Source organism: Engraulis encrasicolus, chromosome 3 (assembly GCF_034702125.1).
Source record: "Engraulis encrasicolus isolate BLACKSEA-1 chromosome 3, IST_EnEncr_1.0, whole genome shotgun sequence".
Lineage (NCBI taxonomy): Eukaryota > Metazoa > Chordata > Actinopteri > Clupeiformes > Engraulidae > Engraulis > Engraulis encrasicolus.
This window is the reverse complement of record NC_085859.1, coordinates 29,037,944-29,061,423: the sequence shown is the minus strand read 5'-3', so window position 1 is coordinate 29,061,423 and position 23,480 is coordinate 29,037,944. Positions and strand designations below refer to the sequence as shown.

Here is a 23,480-nt window from a genome sequence, read left to right as displayed (position 1 = left end):
TTAGGGCTGCTTGAAATAGCTACATTACGTATATCAATATTAATACTGTACACAACGCTCATTTTAGAAATAATTTAGATCATTAAGTCATTTTAGTAAAATGGTACTAGTATGGTGGTGTATACGGTACGGCACCAGCCATTTTAATAAAACTGCTAACACCTTTCAGCAGTTGAGCTTGCACTGAATACGTCAGATAAAGTAGGGCCTACTTTAGATTTTGCCAAATTTCAGTGTTTTCGCAGCTCCCTCCATAATATTTGTGAATAAGCAGCATACTTCCTGGGAATAAACTGCTAAATTGCATATTCTACCTTTAAGGTACGTATACTGCATTACACATCATTTTAGACAGTAAACTTGTTAAGGCCTTTTCAGCAGTTGAGCTCGCACTGAACATGTCAAATACTCTGGATTTTGTCGTATTTCACCATGCTTTTCCTACGGTAGCTCCCACCATCCAAAACACTAAATCACAGGATTAAAGCTTCCACCAGAGACCAGCACCATGCTGTTCCACAGGGATCCCCAAATGCACCGGAGAGGCAGGAAGGAGCCATTAGTGAAAGCACTAACTGGCCAGAGATGAATGGTGCACTATGAAAGTCGACTATATACAACTTCAAATCAGACAGCAGTTTGGCTATGATTATAATATTTTTTAATATCAAATATGATATTAAATAGTAGCCTACTATCAATGGTCCATCACAAATGTGGCCAATAAACAACTTCAGATCAGACAGCAGATTGGCTATGGTTGTAGTATTTTATAATATTCTATATTTTTGTATATTTAATAGCACTATAAATGTTTATTTTTCAGACCTCATAGAAGCATATCTACCAGAGCCTGAGTGTTTTAGCTGGAGCTAAGCACCAAAAAGCCTTTCCCTTTCCACTGAGCTGAACAAAATCAATGAGTCCATGAAACTCTAGACTCTAGAGTCTAGTGGGCCGATATTTAGAAAGGGCTTAAGCACTTACCACAAATGTATCTCTCTCTATCTATACGTCTGAGACTCACTTCACAACATCAGTCTTTTTTGGCAAACCTCAGCAAAAGAGCGCTAAAGCGAATGGCGTTTTAAACTAGATAATTTGCTAGCCATGCTGATTTCAGCTTTGCTCCATTACGTCTTCAAAGATGTGTGTTAAAATGGCTTCGTTCTTATGGCAGCTCACTGGAGATTATTTATAGAGCAAGATTAACTTATAGATGACTGATGAATTATACATGACCCAACACTTCTGCAAGCACGGAGGTTCACTCCACTCTGCTGACACAAGAGCCCATCTCTATATTACATGATCCCTAGAATAGCCTCTGGATACACTCCGCTTCCAGCAGAGAGGAGACACTGACGCAACATCCTACCCATGGAATACAGAAACACGGAATATCATCCAACCCAACCAATTCCAACACGGCATAATGTACGAGATAATATAACTACATAGCATAACATACTGAGACAATATAGCAACACAGAATAAGAACAGTAATAGTATTGATCCTTTTGTTTTGTCTTGTTATTTGTATGAAATGTTTTGCCAACACTGTGTCTTAACCATCCCCCTAATAGAACACATATTCAAATTCGAATTTGAATTTGAGAAAAGCATCTTACCCATCCAACATAATAACACGGAATAACATACCGTCAATATCGCAGCAAGAATAAATCACTGAACCAATGTATGGCAACGACATGGAATAATGTACTAAAACAATAAAAGAGTATGAGGGTATTTTTTTTAACAATTCAGATTAGAACTTTGAGTTATGAGTAGAGGCTATTAGCTGCTATGTGGTCGCTATTAAAGTTTACGCTATATTACTCTATTAGCTGCAATGCCGGTCAGTCAGTAGTTTGGAGGGTTTGCATGGGATGTAGGTGTGACAGGCTTGTGTTTGTTTTGTTTTGCTTCGTTTTTACAGACGAGGAGCCGTTTTCACCTCTAGTGAGTATCTGCAGGAGAAGACTGCCTTTTTAAAACAAACAAATAGAGAACTATTCCCCAAAATCTGTCGGCCTGGGCTTGCTCCCACAAACACACAATCAGAACCCTTGACAGGACCCTGAAGTGGGTTTTTTTCTGGCAATGTCGGACAATCACAAAGCTGGTGATGTGCATTTCTGCTGTCTGGTGTCTGGTGACTCTTCTTGCCAAATCATCCTCATCAAATCATCATCACTCTCAGCTACACCCAGTTGTAGAGAATGTGCTTTGAACTTGAAATCTGATACAAAAGTAAAGGTTCGTATTGTATTATATTAATGATGCCTACCATCAGGGTGCGATTTGTATGGGAGATGGGGGGATTGTCCCCTCTTCTGGTTTGATATTGTCACTTTTTCTACATGATTTAATGATAGTTTAATGTAACTCCATTGATATTGCTTGAAATCTGAAACATATCCCCCCTTCTGGTTTTCTGACAAATCGCACCCTGCCTACCATCAAAGCTCTGCTCAATATATATATATATATATATATATATATATATATATATATATATATATATATATATATATATATATATATATCTCAGCATCAGACCAGTTGGCATCAAACAAGACGGCCAGCAGTAGCCAACCAACTCGGGGTGATAATGATGTCACAGCCAGCCTGCCTGCCTGACAACCACTTCTACTCACAAAACACTCACTTCCCTCCGCTCCGCTCTGCTCTGCTCCCCTCCCGCGTTCTCCAACACACCCCTCAATACAAGCCAACACCTTTTACCCAACCTTGATTTTTCCAAGAAGCCGAATCGAACCAGCCGTCTACGGTGTGGCCTAACTGGATTACCATGCCCTGAAAGCCTGTGCCTGCCACACACAGGCACGCATGCATGCACGCACGCACGCACGCACACACCATGTACATCACACCCTCATTTCTCCTCTACATTCTGTCCCTGTAACGTTCTCCACCCCTACAACCTGTCAACACACACACACACACACACACACACACACACACACACACACACACACACACACACACACACACACACACACACACACACACACACACACACACACACACACACACACACACACACACACACACACACACACACACACACACACAGTCTGTCCGGCACCAACCTAGGATCATCTCTCGTCATACCCCTGCCCCCCCCAGGGGCAACCCCACCCCCTCTCTCCGAACACTATCCCTCCCAACATCACCCCACCCCTTGCCCTCCCTCCAGCCAAGCAGCCAGCCAGGCAGCCTGGGAACACTTACAGCCCTCCTCTGCCATCTCAGGAAGGAAGGAGAGATGGAGGGAAGAAACCAGACGAGGGGAAGACAAGAGAAGAAAAGACAGGAAAATAAAAAGAAAAACAACAGCAGCATCTTCTAATGGCATCCTCTGAGAGGCTGGGATATTGCCATTATGGCAGAACAGCGTATGCCATTTCAGCAGCAAGACACAGATATAAGCCAGTGCATAATGCATTGTCATCTGATAGCTTTTGCAGATACATTCTTCAAATGCTCACCACCAGTTCCTCGAAACCATTGCGCAAGGACAAAAAAAACAACTTCTGTTCAGAGCACAAGTTTTACTGCTCATGAGCAGTAAACCAAGCTGAACAAGCAGAAACAATAATGCCTAACAATGCCTAGTACCCGTTGGAGTGATACACAAACACAACATGTGCATCGGCAGTTTTCAGCCCCTTATAAACTTTATATTCTCGTGAACAATAACACTTACTTTTGAAGGGCATTAAAGAGCAGATGGGTAAGATTTTGCATTGGCTTTTTGTTTCCATAAAACATATTGACAATTATTACTTGCGAAAGGCAAAGCATGTTGGGAACTGAGTGTATTCATTTACCTGACAATGTTGTCCTAATATTTACACAATTATTAATTTCAAACACTACACAGTTAGCAGTCTGACTTGAGCCCGTACCATAGACCGTAAGAGGACTGTAGTGTGACCGCCTATTCTTAAAAGCTCCAATGTGTTCATTTTCCTGACTCTTCTTCAAATTTGCAAAGGCCAAAGAGTAGAGGATGTGAATATGACTGTGTGAATATTTGAAATTGATGGGGGTGGTTAACATTGATGAAAGTCTAAAACAGATTTTCATAATGAACAATTACTTTTGATAGTGAACATTGACCTTTTACACAGTGCGCCTACATTGCAACCTACATTGCCTTCAGCACCATGGACAGCGTCATAACCCTTCAGGGCCATTACAGGGTACTGTGTATACACAATAGACCACTGATTCTCAATATGTGGGCCGGGGCCTACTGGTGGCCCTTGAGAGTATTGCAAGTGAGCCTGGAAATATATATATATTTTTTAAATCGTGTGTGTGTGATGCAGTTAACTTTATTTGAGTTTCAATGCTTATTGAAGAGGGCCCATAATATTTGTGAAAATTTCAAGTTGGAATAGGTTGGGGACCCCTGAAGATACTTTTTTTTGGTATACTTACCTCCCAAATCAAGATGTACAGAAATTAAGTGTTATTTTCAGAATATGAATACGGAGGGCCATTGGCACACGGACACACAAGGACGGGCACAGTTAAATGTTCAGTGTGTAATTTTAAGCTATTTATTTCCAGATTTTAGGCTGCCCATTCACAAATATTATCTTTTTCATGGATATTTACCACCACCATCTATTTCTTAAGTATTCATCATGTTTACACTTTTCATCCTTACGGTACAATGTACACTTTTCATACATGTACAGGTGGATCTTCCCCAAGGTCACCATTTTGCCGGGAATAGGCATCTTTGGCAGCAGAACTTCATAAGTAAGTATTCATGAAAAAATATCACATTTATTAAAGGTTAGCACACATTTTCCTATAGGGGTATACCTTTGGATAAGTGAGCCACATTATATTACAGAAGCTACTTTATGCTAAACTAAGCTAAGCTAATTAGTTTAGCATAGTTGCTATATTCTTATGTAGCCATTTCAAAAAATTCCATGCTGCCAGATCGAGGCAAGGGTTGTGTTGCCTGGAAAACGGTGCTGCTGCTCACTTATCCAACTCTGGGGACTGCTGGGAGTGGCTTCATTTTACCTGGAGGTATCCAGGTATCCCTTTAAGAAATGACTACAATTACACACCGGACGGTTAAGCTCGCCCTCAGTTTACAGCAGTGTTCTGGTTGCCATGGGCTGGGTGTAACAACACTCCCAGACAGGGCCTTGGCTCTCTACCTCTCCACCTCTCCACCAACCCCATCCCAGCCTCCTCCCCACTACACCCATGCAGGCTTGTCAGCTCTCCTCCGCCCCCACCCCACCCAACCCAACCCAGGGGGGACTCAAGCAGAAACCCATCCGTCTTCCCCGCGGGGCTATATTTAAACATTTAACGAGAGATTGATCAATACTGCAATCAGACTAACAATGCCAGGTGGATGCCAGCAAGCCGAGCAAGCCAGCCGCCCAGGACCACACTATAGCCCCACCTTGCACAACACACACACACACACACACACACACACACACACACACCAGGGCTTGACATTAACTTTTTCGCTTGCCGGCCACTGTGGCTAGTGGTCTTCCCGAGTCACTAGCCATCCAGCTAGTCTACTAGCCACAAATTTTATTTAATTAAAAAAAAAATCATGAGGCTGTACGTCTAACCTAAGACGAAGAGGTGCTTCAAGCAAGAAGATGAGGTTTTCTACATGGAAATAAAACAAACAAATGGAAACTGAGTAACTGAGCTTTTTCTTGAACTTAAATACAAACAATTGATACACAAGGGGCAAAGTGCAGAATATACACTATTCTGATATGTCATGCCATGGAATAAGCTACCTGCCAAATTGGCTAGTGACAATGAAATTGTTACCAGCCACAGCCAAGTTTTACCAGCATTTGGCCGGTTGGCAGGTGCCAGTGTCAAGCCCTGACATACACACACCCGAGCACACACAAAAGCACACACTCACACACAAACACAGAGGAGGGAGCGAGAGACAGAGAGAGAGAGACAGAGAGAGAGAGAGAGAGAGAGAGAGAGAGAGAGAGAGAGAGAGATCTCTGGGGCTGCTGGCACATTCATCCTGGTGACTCAACAGTTTTCAATGAGCCGTTGCAAAACAGGCAACCCGGTTGCCGTGGCAACAGTACGCCAGAGCGATGGGGGGTCAGCCCTGTGTGTTGTATCACGCGTGAGTTTCCACAGGGAAACTCCCTCGGGTGGCTTTCTGGTACAAAACAATGGCCAGCCAACGTTGGTATTGCTCGCTCGCTTCGGGAGTGTGTCGATGTAACTCTGTGGCGCCCGCGTGAGACACTCGACTACAGGACAACCGTCACCAAAAGGAGCGCCCTCCTTCATCATGCGACTTGTTAGGAAACAGTCAACAGTCCACAGAGTGCCGGAGATCAACAACAGCAACGCTGGTGTATAATTGCCCCAGTGTAGCCGGCTGTAGACAACACCATGGTTCTCCGATGGCCACGGCACGCTGACATCAGCCTCAGACAGCTGACAAATATGGCTATATTTCATGGCTTAGATGCACATACACACGCACATACACAAACAAACACACATACACACATACACAGATATGCACACAGGCACACACACATACATGAACACACACACACACTATGCACATGGGCGCGCACACACAAGAACACACACACACACAGACACACAGACAGACACACAGACAGACAGACAGACAGACAGACAGACAGACAGACAGACAGACACACACACACACACACACTACATCAGTAGCAAATGGAAGCTTTCAGAGCCATCCAGTCCACTTCAAAGGGCTAGGGACACCCTGACACACTCTCTCTCTCTCTCTCTCTCTCTCTCTCTCTCTCTCTCTCTCTCTCTCTCTCTCTCTCTCTCATACTTCCTCCTTCACTCTTGCTTCATTTCTCTCTACCATTGCCTCTCCCATCCTCTCTCCATCCCCCTTTCTCTCTTCCTTCATCCCATTTTCTCTCTCTTTCTTTCTTTCTTTCTTTCTTTCTTTCTTTCTTTCTTTCTTTCTCTCTCTCTCTCTCTCTCTCTCTCTCTCTCTCTCTCTCTCTCTCTCTCTCCACCCCTCCTCTTCCTCTCACCCCAAAATCTATCCTTCTCTCTCCCATCTTTTCATCCACTTTCCACCCTCTCCCTTTCTCTTTTACCCTTTTACTCTTTTACTCTCACTCTCCATCTCCTCTCCTTTTCTGTGCAGGGTCGACATCTGTCATTGTGCCGTGCAAGCTGATGACAGCACAAGGGCCTCAGAGGCTGAGAGGAGGGGTGGGGTGGAGAGGGCCATTAGGGTGGTCTCCCCAGGGGCCCCAAGATCTACCCCTCTCCCATACTTCCCTTTCCCCTAGGGCTGGATGATATGATGATGCATACAGTATATATCCTTATTGTGATAGAAGAGTGTCTATCGTGCCCTCTCTCCTCTATCGTTTCTATCGCGATAAACTATTCTATGCGTTCTATCTATTAGCTAACGTACGATTGCATATTATTTAATAACATTTCATGTTGTCACTCACTATGCATGCTCTACGTTCATATAACTGTAAAAGGAAGAGTAAAAGGATTCGTTTTAAAGAACCATGGTTTTGCGACACAACACCATAAAGAGAACATAAAGAGAATGACTGCAAATGTCGTTTTCATGATATACTGTAAGGGCCAAAACATACCAAGGCGGAACGGAACGGTCGCGGGACGAACGCGGTCTTTCTGCTTAGTTTTGGCCGGCGTGTTTTTCTCTGCCTTTCACACTGACAGCATCGGCATGCACAGCCAGTCCTGTTCAAAACCCCCCCACAGCCAAAGCTAGCGTGCTACTTTGCCACTCATTTGAATGAGACACCGGCGGTCAACGGCGTGAAAAATATGCGCGAGTTCCATTTTCCAAATGCAGCGCGGCGCGGAGCCGGGTCCCGCGCCGCTGACGCCCGACTACCGCCGGTTGGTGTGTAAGACCCCTAAGTACTCCATATCGTGATGTAGGTTTTTCCCATATCACCCACCACCCTTATCTCCTCCTCATACTCTCTACATTCCTCTTGTCCTCCCTCTTGTCCTTCTCTAGCCCTTCTTCTGCATCTCCTGCTGTCTCCTCCTCCACCTCCTCCTCCTCCTAATCTCTCCACCTCTCCCCTACAAAGTGAGCAACAGAGAGTGGCTAGAGCCCAACGGACTCCTTGGCCTCTCCCTCTCTCTTCACCTGCTTTCTCCTCCTCTCTCCTACCATGGTTCTCCCTGGGAGCCTGAGGGGCATCTCCTCCTCCTCCTCCCTCTGCCACCTTCCTGTTGCTTCCTTCCTCGCTCCTCCTCTTATTGTCATCTCCTGTTACTCCTCCTATGGTCTACTCCTCTCACTGCCTCTTCCCTTTCCCTTTCTTAAGCCTCTCTACTCCTTTTCCTCTACAGTGGCTCAGGAGCAGAGTGAGGTCAGAGCTCTCGGATGTCTCATCATCCTCCTCCTCCTCTTCATCATCATCATCATCATCTCCATCATCATCATCATCATCATCATCTCTCCTCCTCTTCTTCCTCCCCCTCTAACACTGCTTCCTCTATGCACCATCTCTTCCTCATCTTCCTCTTCCTCATCTTTCCTCCTCCTCTTCCTCATCTCTCCTCCTCTTCCCCCTCCACTCCCTCCAACACTGTTTCCTCCATGCACCATCTCTTCCTCCTCCTCCTCCTCCTCCTCCTCCTCCTCCTCCTCTCCAGTGGCTCAGGCAGCAGGGTGAGATATCAGTTTAACAGGCCAGACAGCATTAGAGAATCCTCCTCATCATCATCATCCTCATCATCTCTCTTCCTGTTCTTCCTCCCCCTCCTCTCCCACTAAAACTCCTTCCTCCATGCACCATCTCTCCTCCTCCTCCTCCTCCTCCTCCTCCTCTCCCACTAAAACTCCTTCCTCCATGCACCATCTCTCCTCCTCCTCCTCCTCCTCCTTCTCCTCCTCCGTGGCTCGGGCCGCAGGGTGATGTATCAGTTTAACAGGCCAGACAGGGTTAGAGAATACTGAGCCGGCGCCAACAGAGTTCAAGCATATCATGATACCCCCACCACACGCACGCGCACACACACACACACACACACACACACACACACACACACATGCACAACATGGACGCTCGCACAGACACACACATGCACAATATACTCACATACACAAGCACTCAAGTGTGCACTGCACTGCACGCACTGCACGCAAGCATGCAAACGCACACACTACACAAAATATTGTTTTATTTAATCCCTCAGTTCACAATCAGCTACACTAATGATTGATTCCTATCAGACATGCGAGCAGTGCTTGGATGGAAAGATGGATGGACGGTCATTAGGGTTAATCTGGGATTGAATTCCATTAGCCTATGGACGCCATAACAAAGTCTTGCATAATAAAACAGCTAATTGGCAGTGATCCACGGCTCTCTGTTATCTATTTTACAGTACCTACTGTAGTGTATACAGGCAGATGGCAGTGGTTGGCACACATGCATACAGGCTGAAAATAGGAACACACACAAGCATGCACACATGCACACACACAGAGACTCATACTCTCACTCTCACACACACACAAATACACACATACGCTCACACTCATATGCTCTTTCTCGCACGCTCGCACGCACGCACGCACGCACGCACGCACGCACGCACACAAACACGCACACCGCACGCACGCACGCACGCACGCACGCACACGCACACGCACACGCACACGCACACGCACCTTACCCTCATTACATTAATGGAGGCCATAAATATGAATGACTAATGACACATCACGAAATAAAAAATATATTGCACGCACAAGCAGAACAAACTGAGTACAGTCAAGAACATGCAGTCCATGAAAGGCATATTGCGTATGCAGGGCCACTGACAGCTTTGACTGGGCCCGGGACAAAATCATCTGAAAGGGCCCCCTCACAATGCATTCAATACTATGAGAGCCTAACTCTGGGCCCCATCTCTCCTTGGGCCCGGGGCAACTGACCCCTTTGCACCCCCCCTCCCCCACGCCCCCTTCCTTGTACGTATGCCACAGTTGGTTAGCCTGGCCCCGGGTCGTATATTTCCCTTCCTGTTAATATGCCGTTTACCCTCTCATGCCAGAAACTCCACACAAGAAGGAAAAATATAATATAATGTAATATGATATAATATAATATAATATAATATAATATAATGTAATATGATATAATATAAAAAGCCTGGCACACTGCCACTGCCTCACAGGTGGTGGCGACTGAGGTCATCCCAGAGAAGGAAGTGCTAGTGCTCTCAATTTTGTGAAAGAATGGTAGGCCTACAGAACAGAACAGAACAGAGCATCATGGCAAAGCACATACACAGCACATTTTCCAGTGTTAACTTGACACTTAAGGCACATCCAAGTGCTCTCGCTTTTGTGAAGGAATGGCAAACAGCAGAACAGAGCATCATGGCAAAGCACATACAGTACACGGCACATTTTCCATTGTTAACGTAACACTTAAGGCGCGTCCCGGCCAACAGAACCGTGTGTACCTCTCCCTAATGTATGCTAACGCCCGTATCTCGAACCAGCTGGCCATCTTGTGTTCACGCCGGAAGTCTGAGCGTTCGAGAACTAGAAAGTACAGGAAAATATTTGCTTTTTTTCTCTGCGAACCGCGATGACATCGTGGACGTCAGCAGGTTCATCCGGGGAACAAATGGTTACATACGCAAAAGTTCGTAGAGTCTAGTATGAACACGGGTGGTTCGCAGGTAAACACTTGAGTTCGTAACGTCACTGGTGCAGGGACAGACACCGGCATCGTTCTGGGCGGCCTGAAAACGGTATCAGAGGGGGGCGCATTTAGCACCCATAGTGTTGCTCCCACTCTATAAGTGTCATTTTAACACTTGACATGTACTGCATCCCTTCCCGTCCTCTCCTTTCCTTGCTTCTCTTCTTCACAGTAAAAGTTACAGTGTTAAGATGACACTTGAGACAGTTGAATATAACGCTAAGTGTCACCATAAGTGTTAAATTAACACTGAATAATTTACTGTGTAACAGCAGAAGGTTCCCAGATGGGGGTCTGACCGACCGACTGACTGGCCGTCCAAGCAAGCAAGCAAGCAAGCAAGCTGTCACCGGGGCTGAAGCGTGCCAAAATCTGTCCCCCGGACTAAAATACATCTGAAACATCAGGGAAATTATATTTAGATTGCTGGGAGCACTCCAGGAGCTTGTCTACTGTCTACTACAGCGGAGCTCTCACTGTGCTACTGTATAGCAGAGACCGAGGCAGAGAGAGAGGGAGCGAGAGAGAGAGAGAGGGAGGGAGAGAGAGAGAGAGAGAGAGAGAGAGAGGAAGGGAGGGAGGGAGAAGGGAGAGGGAGGGAGGTGGATGGAGGGAGGGAGAGGGAAAGAGGGATGGAAGGAGGGAGGGAGAGAGATGAGTGAGGAAGAGAGGGAGGAAGAAGGAGAGAGAAAGAGCGAGAGGGGGAGAGAGAGAGGGAGAAGGGAGAGAGAGAGACTGAGGGAGAAAGAGAGAGATGTATGGAGCAAGGGAGACATAGAAGTATGGAAGGAGGGATGGAGAGAGGGATGGAGAGAGGGAGAGTGGTGCAACAGTGCTCAGGCTCAATGCTCAACAGTGCTCAGTGGTGAAACAGTACAGGCAGGTCCCACCTGGGGATAGATGCGAAGGTTAAACATAAATAAAGGAGCTCCCTTTCCCTTGTGTGTGTTTCTATGTCAGTCACTCTGAGCTGTGTGTGTGTGTGTGTGTGTGTGTGCGTGCGTGCGTGCGTGTGTTTGTTTAAGAGAGAGAAAGTTAAAGATGGAAAGAATGAGTAAGTGTTTGTTTGTGTGTGTGTGTGTGTGTGTGTGTGTGTGTGTGTGTGTGTGTGTGTGTGTGTGTGTGTGTGTGTGTGTGTGTGTGTGTGTGTGTGTGTGTGTGTGTGTGTGTGTGCATGAGAGAGAGAGAGAGAGAGAGAGAGAGAGAGAGAGAGAGAGAGAGAGAGAGAGAGAGATGGAAAAACTGAGTAAGTGTTTGTATATCCATGTCCTACCATTATATTCACGTGAAAATGGGACAATGTACATAAAATTGTTTATGAATATGTAATGTATATTTTAATGGATTTTTTTCAATGTCAGCTAAAATAATTGTAAAGAGTGGGCACAATTGTCTAAAGGAATGATAAACAAACTCATTGACTAATAATTAACTACTTTTAAGTTATAACAAAATGGCATATAACCAAGAATGACCTATATACAGGATGAAGAAAATAAATCTGAATTGTAATAATTATATAAGATACAATTAGGGATTTAAATTATCGATTAATTCATTAATCATTAGTTGATAGTCTTCAAGGATTCAAGGATATTGTCTTTTATAACACAGAGGAGTGTCATTGTTTCTGACTATGCAGGCTATTTTATCTCAAAATACGTTTTATGAAAACTTATTCTTCTTAATGTGTTTTTTGTACATTTATTTTCCTTTTTGTCTGAGTTTGTCTCAGTCTGTAACTATATGCATGCTGCCATTTTGACCAGGACTCCCTGGCAGAAGAGACTGTAGTCTCAATGGGACAATCCTGGCTAAATAAAGGATAAATGAAATGAAAAACATAGAGACTTTCGTGTCACTTGTAATGAAATGCATGGCCGGTGCAAAAACAAGTGTGCAGAGGAAGGGTGAAGACGATTTTTTTTTTTTTAAATAAAAGGTGTGTGTGTGTGTGTGTGTGTGTGTGTGTGTGTGTGTGTGTGTGTGTGTGTGTGTGTGTGTGTGTGTGTGTGTGTGTGTGTGTGTGTGTGTGTGTGTGTGTGTGTGTGTGTGTGCGTGTGTGTGTTCAATCAAAGTAATTAGGTGGAATTCAGTAAGCAAATGGCATGAGGAAAAAAAGCTCTTTCTCAGTCTCTCAGTTCTAGTTCTGTGACAGCATAGTCTCCTTCCAGATCTCAGTTTTTTTAATAGTCCATATCCTGGGTGTGATTGGTCTTTGAGAATGTTATGGGCCCTAGATAACACTCTCTTTGTATAGATGTCTTTCACGGCTGGCAGAGATTGACGAATACAGCGCTCAGCAGAGCGCACTATCCTTTGCAGTTCTTTCTGTTCACGCACTGTGGCATTTCCGTACCAGGTGATGATGGACACTGTTAAGATGCTCTCCACTGCTGAGGAGTAAAAGGCTTTTAGGATGGGTGTGGAAACTTTGAACTTTTTCAACAGGCGCAGAAAGTACAGTCTCTGCCTGGATTTCTTAATGATATGGTGTGTGTTGTTTGTCCATGTTAAGTCATTTGTGATGTGAACACCAAGGTATTTAAAGCACTCTACCCTCTCAACAGGTTGTTTACAGATGGAAAGTGGAGTGTAGTTTCTCCCCTTTTTCCGAAAGTCCGCCACCATTTCCTTAGTCTTGCTTACGTTTAGTGCCAAGTTGTTGTGCTGGCACCATTGGGAGATGTTTTAAACTTCTTTTAAGAATGCCCATTGTTGTTATTGATTAGTTCTACCCCTACAGTGTCATCAGCAAACTTGATGATGGAATTCTGACTGCTGCTGGCTCTGCAGTCATGGGTGTAAATGTTGTAGAGTAGGGAGCTTAACACACAACTTTGAGGTGAGCCAGTGCTGATGGTGAGGGTGTTTGATGTTGTGCCACCCACTCTAACAACCTGCGTGCGGCTTGTAAGAAAATTTAACACCCAGTTGCATAGAGGTAAGTTTAGCCCCAGTGACTTCATCTTCCTGACAAGAGTGAGGGGAATTATGGTGTTGAATGCTGAACTATAATCAATGAACAGCATTCTCACACAATTACCCTTTCCTCTGTCTAGATGTGATAGTGTGGTATGCAACAAATTTGAGATGGCATCGACTTACGATTAATTGATAAGCGTTGTTTTCCCCCCGAAATTCGCTAACACGGTGGGGAAACTGTGCAAACCTAGCCTGGTGAACCAGCGCCACCCGCTGGACGGCAAAATGTTTTGTCTACGGGTGGGTCTGGCCTCGCATAATGATTCAATGAAGCCAGAATGCCATGAATCTGGCAATCCAATTACAACGCAAAGATGTGTTTTGAATCAAAGCGGGCAGGGTTTTGAGGGAAGGTTGTTCTCATCAACAATCTTCGGATGTATTATGCATCGAGGCCAGACTAAATTAGACATCCACATTTAGTCTGGTTTATCAGGCTAGAGCAAACCTTGTCACGTGAACAAATTGCTTTCCCGCAATGTTGAGGACCACGACTTAACTTGCAAAGGTGTCGCACCTTGATGCGGAATGCACCTGCCGTGAAATTCGTACACCTTTACATGATGCCGGTCTGATCTCAGAGACGTCAGGTGATATTTTGCCGCCCTGATGGACATAGGGGCCTGGAGAGGAGCGCTGTAGAGCCAGGATGATTGAGCCAGGAGATTGCTCTTCTCTTCTCTCTCTCTCTCTCTTCTCTCTCTCTCTACCTCCTTCTTTCTCTCGTTGCATCCCTTTCTCTCGCTCTTTCTGCCTCTTTCTCTCTGCTTCTCTTACTTTAACTCTCTCTGTCGCTTGCTCTACCTCTTTTCCTTTCAATCTCTTTAACTTTCTTCCTTTTCAATCTCTCTCTCCCTCTCTCTCTCTCCCCCCCTCTCTCGGACGCTCATATACCGGCATGTTGCGCTTGCATATTTCAATCAGATGCGAAGAGGATTCCATTAGCCTCCCTCTCCTCTCCCCTCTTCTCTCCATTCCTCTCTTCTCCTCTTCTCTCTTCTCGTCTGTTCTCCATCCCTTCTCTTCTTCCTCTCCTCTCCTTTCCTGATCCCCTCCTCTCCTCTCCTCTCCTTTTCGGCCTTCTTCCTCTCCTCTCCTTTCCTCTCCTCTCTTCTCCTCGAGTCACATTACCTGCCTGACAGGAGCGCTAGGCCAGAGATAGCGCATGATGAATGGCAGACCTGGCCATAGATAGTCCCCCCCCCCTCCATATACACCGGGGCCTAAATTCCGGCATTAACGGCTTAATATGACAACATGATTAATCTGACTTATTCCGGGGTCCCTGGCAAAAGAACATGAGGGGGGAGCCAAAAAGCCGAACAGAACCGAACCAAAACGGACTGAAAAAAAAGAGAAATGAAACAGGAAGATTATTTGAAATGCATACATAAGACAATGACATTCTTCCCAAAACGTCTTGTGAACATGACTACTGAGATCAAAACTCTCGACTCGAGATACACTGTATATAAGCGGTGTCAGACCACCCGACAAAATCAAATGGTTGATTAGAATACAACTAGTACCAACAACAGCCACAAATAATTCTTCATTTTTAAAGATATGTTTTGGTCTTTTTAGTATAGTGAAGATGGTGACAGGAAACAAATGGGCAGAGAGAGATGGGGAAGGGTCGGCAAAGGACCTGGGCCGGAAATCGAACCCAGGTCAGCTGCATAGTAGACGAGTGCCCTACTGTTTGGCCATCATAGGGCCTGTCACAAATTATTCAATAATGGACAATGATGGATTTACGATATGAATCTTATTCATGAGATACTTCTTGATCTATTCTATTACTCCCATTGTCCCATAATAACATTCCAATTATCTAATGACTGTACAATTCTGAATATTTTTTATCTGCTTTTCAGCGTTTCTTCACAGCTCATTTGCAACATACTGTAAAATCCAGACCACATCTTGAGTTGCTGACTAAAAAAAAACATCCAGAGCGCTTGCTTGCTTGCTCTCTTGCTTGCTTCCCTGCTACTACTACACATGCTGTTCAGGCAGCAGTGTGTGGGTGTGGTGACTGTGGAAAACCATTTCCCCTCCCGCTGTGCTAGTGCTTGCACTCTCACTCTCCTCCGGGGAGCGCGATGGTGCTTTTGGAGGAGGAACCGGCAAGGGGCACTATACCAGCAGGCGCCAGGCAACACCACCTGCCAGAGAGAGAGGAGAGAGAGAGACAGAGAGAGAGAGAGAGAGAGAGAGAGAGAGAGAGAGAGAGAGACAGAGAGAGAGAGAGAGACAGAGAGAGACAGAGAGACAGAGCAAGAGCGTGAGAGAGAGCGAGAGAGAGAGAGGGAGATAGATAGAGAGAGAGAGACAGAGAGAGAGCAAGAGAGTGAGAGAGAGAGAGAGAGAGAGAGAGAGAGATCTGGCGCGGGCACAGGCAGCCACATGGTAGCAGGTTTGAACTGGTAATCTGGCATACAGGACATTTCCCGGTGGACTGGCGGTCTTCAGGGGCTGATGATGTTTTCTATATTTTTCTTAGAGACTGGCTCAGAAATTAAAAGGAGCTGAGAGAAAATGCCCAATCTCGTCTTTGGGTACAGTCCAGTCCTGTATGGTTGCCCTCCTGTAGGTGAAAAGCGGCTTAGCGTAGCGCAGTGGCAGGGGTTACGTAGGCTCGCATATGGCACACGCCGTCATGTTTTGGCCCAGGCCATGGAGACGACTGACGACCAGATGTAAAAGGGTGCGCTCTAACCCCGGGGGTGTGTGTGTGTGTGCATGCTGTGCACGCGCTTTGTGTCAAACAAAGCATCACCTGCTTGTTAGCTAGTCAGCATTTTTACATGAACTCACGTCGTAGTGCATGATTGATGCCGCGCCAATTTCTAAAAAAAAAACATTCTGGCACCAAGAAAATAAACTATTTTCAGAAGCAGAAAAACTATTTTAAATCGGCCTGAAAGCCGTGCTTTTAGAAACATGTATTTTGCACAGAGAAAGAACACAGGTGTGTGGGCCAGAGATGGCATGGCGTGTCTGTGCGTGGGAGGGCCTGTTTAAATTTTCATTTGCCAACAGGTGTGCATACTGTACACACATGATGGATGTCTTCCAGTGCACAAGGCGCTTTCGGACCTTCATGCTCAGGGTAGGCTAGACCCATTTAGGCCAGTGAATTCACTTCTTAAAGACGTTCAGTTGTGATTAGGCGACCAGTAAATTATTATTATTATTATAGGACATCACAGGAAGTCCAAACAGGAAATGGAAGCAAACTGTGCTTTTCCAGGATAGACATAATTTCCAAGGCATTTTCACGTGTCCACTTCCCATGGAAAAACTGAAAATGAATTCCCTATTCTATAGAAGTCAATATCTTATGTTAGTCAAAAATCCCAAACAAAAAATTCAAGCATGACCGGTTTGTGCGTTCTGTGCATGCACACACCACAGTGATTTACTACGCTCTGCAGCATCGTGGCGATATTGATTATCTCCCTTCCGTTCTAAAGCCTGCTGCCATGGCAACCTGCGGACAATTGATAAGACCACCCCTCTCTAGCCTATCCCTTTGTGCGCCTCCTGAATATTTAATGTGATTACATAATTTGCTTGCGGTATGCAACCACACACACACACACACACACACACACACACACACACACACACACACACACACACACACACACACACACACACACACACACACACACACGCTAAAAGCATTGGTCTCGTGAGTTTCTAAACCACTGTGTTTCTAGAGCTTTGCCTCTAGGACCATTTCACATCTGAATTCAATAACAACGAAACCCCACGCATCAGCAAAGCTGCACCACTGTTGTTGTTTCATTGAAGTCCAAAATATCTAAACCTACACCTTATGAAACAAAAGAGAAGGACACATCTAGATGTCGATGTAAATATTGCAGAATTTCAGAATACTGTAATGTAGATACTGTTCTTTGATTGATTTCATGTTAGATGTGAACTCTGAAGGAAAGCCAATCATCTCATATTCAAGGAAAATCTTATTCTTATGCCATCATCTAACAGTCATTCAGAGCCAACAATTCTTAAATAAAAAGGCAACTGTTGGCATAATAAAGTTAACTACAATCCAGTGCCACATATACCAGAGGACCTGTTTTTTCATGTCCAAATAAAGCCAGGTCATTTGGAATAGGTAGTACTTGATTGTAACTTTTTTAAAGCTTTTTTTACAGGACAGTGGACGAGAGACAGGAAGTGAGTGGGGAAGGACAGACGGGGAAGCATCTGCAAATGACCCGGGCCAGAATCGAACCCGGGTCACTGGCGCGTAGTAACCCAGTGCCCTACCATTAGGCCACGGCAGGGTCCTGAATTGTAACCTCTGGATCCGGGTTGACCATCACTGCAAACGAGAGCCAGTGACTTGGGGCATCCTGACCTTCACCACAAAGCATCCTTGTCAGCACTTTTTTCATTTTATTTTTTGGTCTTTTTCGACTCTTTTTTTTGATAGGACCATGTGAGAAGCTAATTGTGAGAGAGACGCGGAGGGGTCAACAAAGGACCCGGGCCGGGAATCAAACTTGGGTCAGCTACATGGCAGGCAAGTGCCCTACCGGTTGGCCACGGCAGGGCATCTTGTCAGCACTTCAATCCCATGCAGCACCCCCCCCCCATACACACACACAATAGAATAGAACAAAGGGCCATTAACTCACATTGTACAAGATGTCCACCCATCCCTCCATGGTGATGCACTGAAAGACGGTCAGGATGGCGAACAGGATGTTGTCGAAGTTGGTGATCCCGTAGTTGGGACCGATCCAGAATTCCCGACACAGGGTGCCGTTGGGACAGGTCCGAGCCGGAAGGTCCATGCCGCAGGGAAAGTCGGCCGCTTGCTCCCCTGAAGAACACATTAGAAACATCATACAGTACCATTAGCCAACCAGTGGAAAGCCTCTCGGGTTTTGGCAAGGTTATTTGGAGACCCAAACAAAAATCACATGCATGTTGCTTTATCCTCTGTTTGTCTGTAGTACGCTACTCTAGTACTGTACCGCCTTGTGATTGATGGACAGAGTTTTTTCCTACCTTTTGGATTACCTCTGATGGACCAGTGCTAGATCGACTCACCAAGCAAAAAATATGGTAACACTTTACTTGACACCGGCGTCATAAGTATGACATAACGGTGTCAAAAAAGTGTCATGAAAAGTTGACAGTGTTTGGACTGTCTTTGCCATAACCAAATGTCACTTAATGACAGTCATAAAATGTTTGTGACATTGACATAATATTTATGACACGTGCATGTGTAGCCACACTCTAATGTCATACGTATGATGCCAGTGTCAAGTAAAATGTTACCAAAATACTTTCCATCTGTAGGCGGGCGCCATGTCTTTCAATTTTAAGTCTTTGTTCTTTGTATACTGTTGAGATAATGGTGGTTTGTTGTTTCCACATCATCTGAAGTATTTACTTGTTGAGTGTTTTATAATGTGTTTGCGTGTCTCACTGTCAGTTCATTGCTGCCTTTTTTGACTAGGACTACTGTCCAAAGTAGGCTACAATCTCAATGTGACTACCATGATGAAATAAAGGATAAATACACATTTTCATCAAATCAGAATGAGCAGAAATAATCAATACAAATGACAGTCGTCATAATTTTCAAGTCATCAGCCATTAGAGTACAATTAAAAGGTTTTTGAATTAACTTTCCAATGATAACGGTATTTTTTAAATAATAAAAAAATTAAAATGCTCTGTTCCACATTATTACGCAAAATAGTTTTGTAGTGTTGTAATCCAAATGTATTTCTTTTTTCCCATTTACAACAAAACAGTTGGACTTTGGTACCTTCTAAATTACATTTCAATGTTCAATACTTGGTGATAAGCTCTTTGTCTTAGTAACTGGAATGCTGCGTTTAACATTGAAGTCAATGGCAGGGCATTGCATGGGAGTTATGGAAGCCCAGATATCCTTGATGCTTTGCTCTCAGCTGTTTTTGTTTGTTTGGTCTGGTGACCCACACTTCACTCTTCAATATACCCGTAGATTTCCATGCCACGTTTAGGTGCTTTGGTGGTATCGACATTTTAACTCACCAGACATAAAACCTCATTGAAAATGAATGGGATGTTATGTCTGGTGAGTTAGAATGTCATCACCTCCAAAGCACCTACACGTGGTATGGAAATCTACGGGTATATTGAAAACTGAAGTGTGGGTCACCAGACCAAAACAAACAGAAACAGCTGAGAGTAAAGCATCAAGGATATCTGGGCTTCCATAACTCCCATGCAATGCCCTGCCATTGACTTCAATGTTAAATGCAGCATTCCAGGTACAGCTTATAACCAAGTTTTGAACATTGAAATGTAATTTAGAAGGTACCAATTGCCAACTATTTTTATGTAAATGGGAAAAAAGAAAGAAATTTGGATTAGAACACTACAGAACTGTTTTGCGTAATAATTTGGAACAGAGCATTTCGGGCATTCTAAGTTTTTTATTATTTTAAAAAATACCGTTATCTTTAGAAGGTTCATTCAAAAACTTTTTAATTAGCTGATGACTTGAAAATTATGACGACTGTCATTTCAATTGATTATTTGGGAAAACGGCAAAAAAATCAATTTGCGTAATAATGTGGAATGCTCTTAAAATGTTGAAATGATCTACAAATAACATTTGCTCCCACCCAATATAGTGTTAATTCTACTCTTTGGTCAGTGTAACCTTTTCAGAGTTATTCTATGCAATATCATGTAAGTATCGAGTACTGTAGACCTGTAGTCTTTTGACTCCACATACAGTATATACAAGATTATTCTGAAATATTCTAAAATTTAATTGCGGACAGGGTGAATTTTGACATCCCAGTTTCTAACTTCACAGAAAGAAGGCAAAAAGACTTAAAATAAAAAATAGGGTGTCACATAGTCAAATGTTCTATCAAACAGCTTCCTTGGCGGAGGTCTGCACTCTCAGAGTGCGTCTAGTTTACTTTATAGATCTATATTGACACGCCTGTCTTGGTGTACTGTAGGTCTCTGTTCCCTGAGCAACCTTTTCAGTTCTAAATTAGAACGCTGATATCTCGACAACAGGCTTCAACACACAATATCTCTCCCTACCCTCGCTTGCTAACACATAAACATGTACTCACTCAGATAAAGAGATAGAGAGAGCAAGAGAGAGAGAGAGAGAGAGAGAGAGAGAGAGAGAGAGAGAGAGAGAGAGAGAGAGAGAGAGAGAGAGAGAGAGAGAGAGCGCAAGAGATGGAGAGAGAGAGAGAGAGTGCGCGCGAGAGAGAGCAAGCTACAGAAATAGAGATAGAACCATATAGGGAGGGAAACAGAGATTACAGACATTGGTAACACAGTGTGCACACAGCCCAAGCCGGCTGCGAGCCTCAGGGGCCGGCGTAATGCAATAAACGAAGCAAACGCCTGCTGATGCAACAAGGCCAGAGTGGTGGGTGGGGCCAGCCTACCCGTATCGATCCTGAAGCACGTTTTGTGGAACTTCCCCATGTAGAAGTCCAGGCCGATGATGGCGAACATGAGGATGGCGAAGAAGAGCAGAAGCCCGATCTGGAGTAGAGGCACCATGGCTTTCATGATAGACTTCAGGACCACTTGGAGACCTGCAAGGAGAAGAGGCAGAAGATTACAATGTTGCGGTAGAAGAGTGTTATATCCCTGTAGAAGAGTTGCAGTTGAGGAGTGTTATGTCAACCTAAACTCTTCTGGATGAACTCGTGATTGAAATCATCATTATACAGTATGCTATATACTGTATAATATAATAATATACTCAATACTGTATAGTATTGAGGTAACAAAGTATAATTTCAGAATATGTCAATCACTTTTAAAAATCATGTGAAAAACTGCACACATTAGTGTTTTTAATGGAACACATACAGTATTACAGCAAACAGGCATTTGTTTCTGTATGAATCTCAGGAAACTTACTTGGAATTCCGGACACCAGCTTGAGAGGACGGAGAACACGCACTGCTCGGAGTGTCCGCAAGTCAAAGTCTGCACCCACAGTGGCCAGAATCCTGTCAGGGAATACATTTAAAAAATGCTATTTAGGTCTTTTAACTGTACTTTGGTGATTACTGTCAGAAGTACTTTAATTTAACTTTTTTCACGTCACTTGCACTGTAACTCTAACATTAATTACCCCAAGGAGGTTATGTTTTCGGTCGTGTTGGTTTGTCTGTCTGTCTGTTTGTCAGTTCGTCAGTAGGTTAACTCAAAGAGTTGTGAATGCATTTTGATGGAATTTTGATGGAAATTACAAAAAAGGAAGAAGTGATTCAATTTTGGTGGTGATCTGGGTCACAATTTAGATCCAGGATTTAAAAAAAAGATTCTTCACCATTGCGGGATAGGGCGAATTTTGACATTCAAGTTTCTAACTCCACAAAAACAAGGCAGGCAGACTTAAATTAGGGTGTCACATAGTCAAATGTTCTATCAAACAGCTTCATTAGCGGAGGTCTGCACTCTCTGAGTGCATTTCTGGTTCATCTATGTAGTCTCACACCTTTCATTGCTAGTAAAGATTTAGTTATACTGCAGTATTATTTCTTTGTTTTTCGAGTCAACTGGGGCTGAGAAAAGAACCATTGATTACCAGCTAGCAGGCGAAGTTTCTCAAGCTCAACCCAGAGAAACTGAAATATTGAATCCAGTCGCAGTGGTGTTCATACTGTACACACCATCCATAACGGTAGCACATAAAATAATTCACCAAAATATATTCCACACCTTGGTAGATTGTCAAGCAACTGTCTCTTTCATGATTGCTCTCAAGGTTAGCAGCGCTGCCTTCCTCTGTCTATATTATAGCCTGCTTTTTTCCCTGCTACAAATCTGTCTTCATCTTGCTGCCTTGTTAGCAATGATCTGTCCCTTTCTTCACAGATTCAGAGGTCAAAGAAGGGGTCAGGATGACAAAGAGGCTTCCTTCGTCTAGGTACCAATCAGTGTCTCACCAGAGCCTTCATTTAGCACCTTTCATTGCCTGCCAAGTGATGTGACGAAACACAAAACACGCAAAGTCAAGCACTCAACGGCAAATCTAGGGGTGGAGGTAGAAGTGCAAGAAGAGGGATGCTGTGCAGCATCATAACTTAGCATAGCAAAAACCGCTTCAATCTCTTCACCAAAGACAGTACAAGGTTTTATGGAGAGATCCAGACTGCTGTAGTGTGAAGACCACAACAATAACTTTAAACTTTTACTTCACCGTGTTTACAGACACTCTTGTTAAGTGATTAAAAAGCAAGCATCTTTAAGTATCACCCAAGCTTTTATACGCATAATTCTGTCAGTGGGGACACCATCAATCAATGATGAGATTCAGCGTGTCACAGAAATGTGGACAACCATTTCTGAAAATGTTTAAATATATCTATTCATGGGATAACATTAAAGAAATTTCACTTAGAGACAATGAAAAGTAGCCATTACGCAACTTGTAAAACCATTTCAACTTAGTGTTCGCTCAAAATAATTCAAAATAGAGGCATTAATGTCTCAAAATGTTACCACAAAGGGGAGTGCACCCCTGTACTGTGTTAAAATCCCATAGAGAGGATCATGATCTGCTTCAGTAGTCACAGGACATGTTGATATACATGTTTGTTTTTGGTGAAATTCGGCTCCCCCATGTTCACAGCATTCCTGCAGCCTTAACCATGT

The 23,480-nt window shown here is 44.1% G+C and overlaps 1 protein-coding gene across 1 annotated transcript in view; it reads right to left on the bottom strand.

Moving 5' to 3' along the window:
• The window catches only part of cacna1ba (calcium channel, voltage-dependent, N type, alpha 1B subunit, a), a 191,974-nt gene that overhangs the window by 116,059 nt on the left and 52,435 nt on the right, over window positions 1-23,480 (bottom strand). The window contains 4 exon segments of the mRNA XM_063193722.1: window positions 18,464-18,651; window positions 18,840-18,851; window positions 21,254-21,406; window positions 21,738-21,829. Of these exon segments, the coding sequence (XP_063049792.1) occupies window positions 18,464-18,651; window positions 18,840-18,851; window positions 21,254-21,406; window positions 21,738-21,829 (445 nt within the window).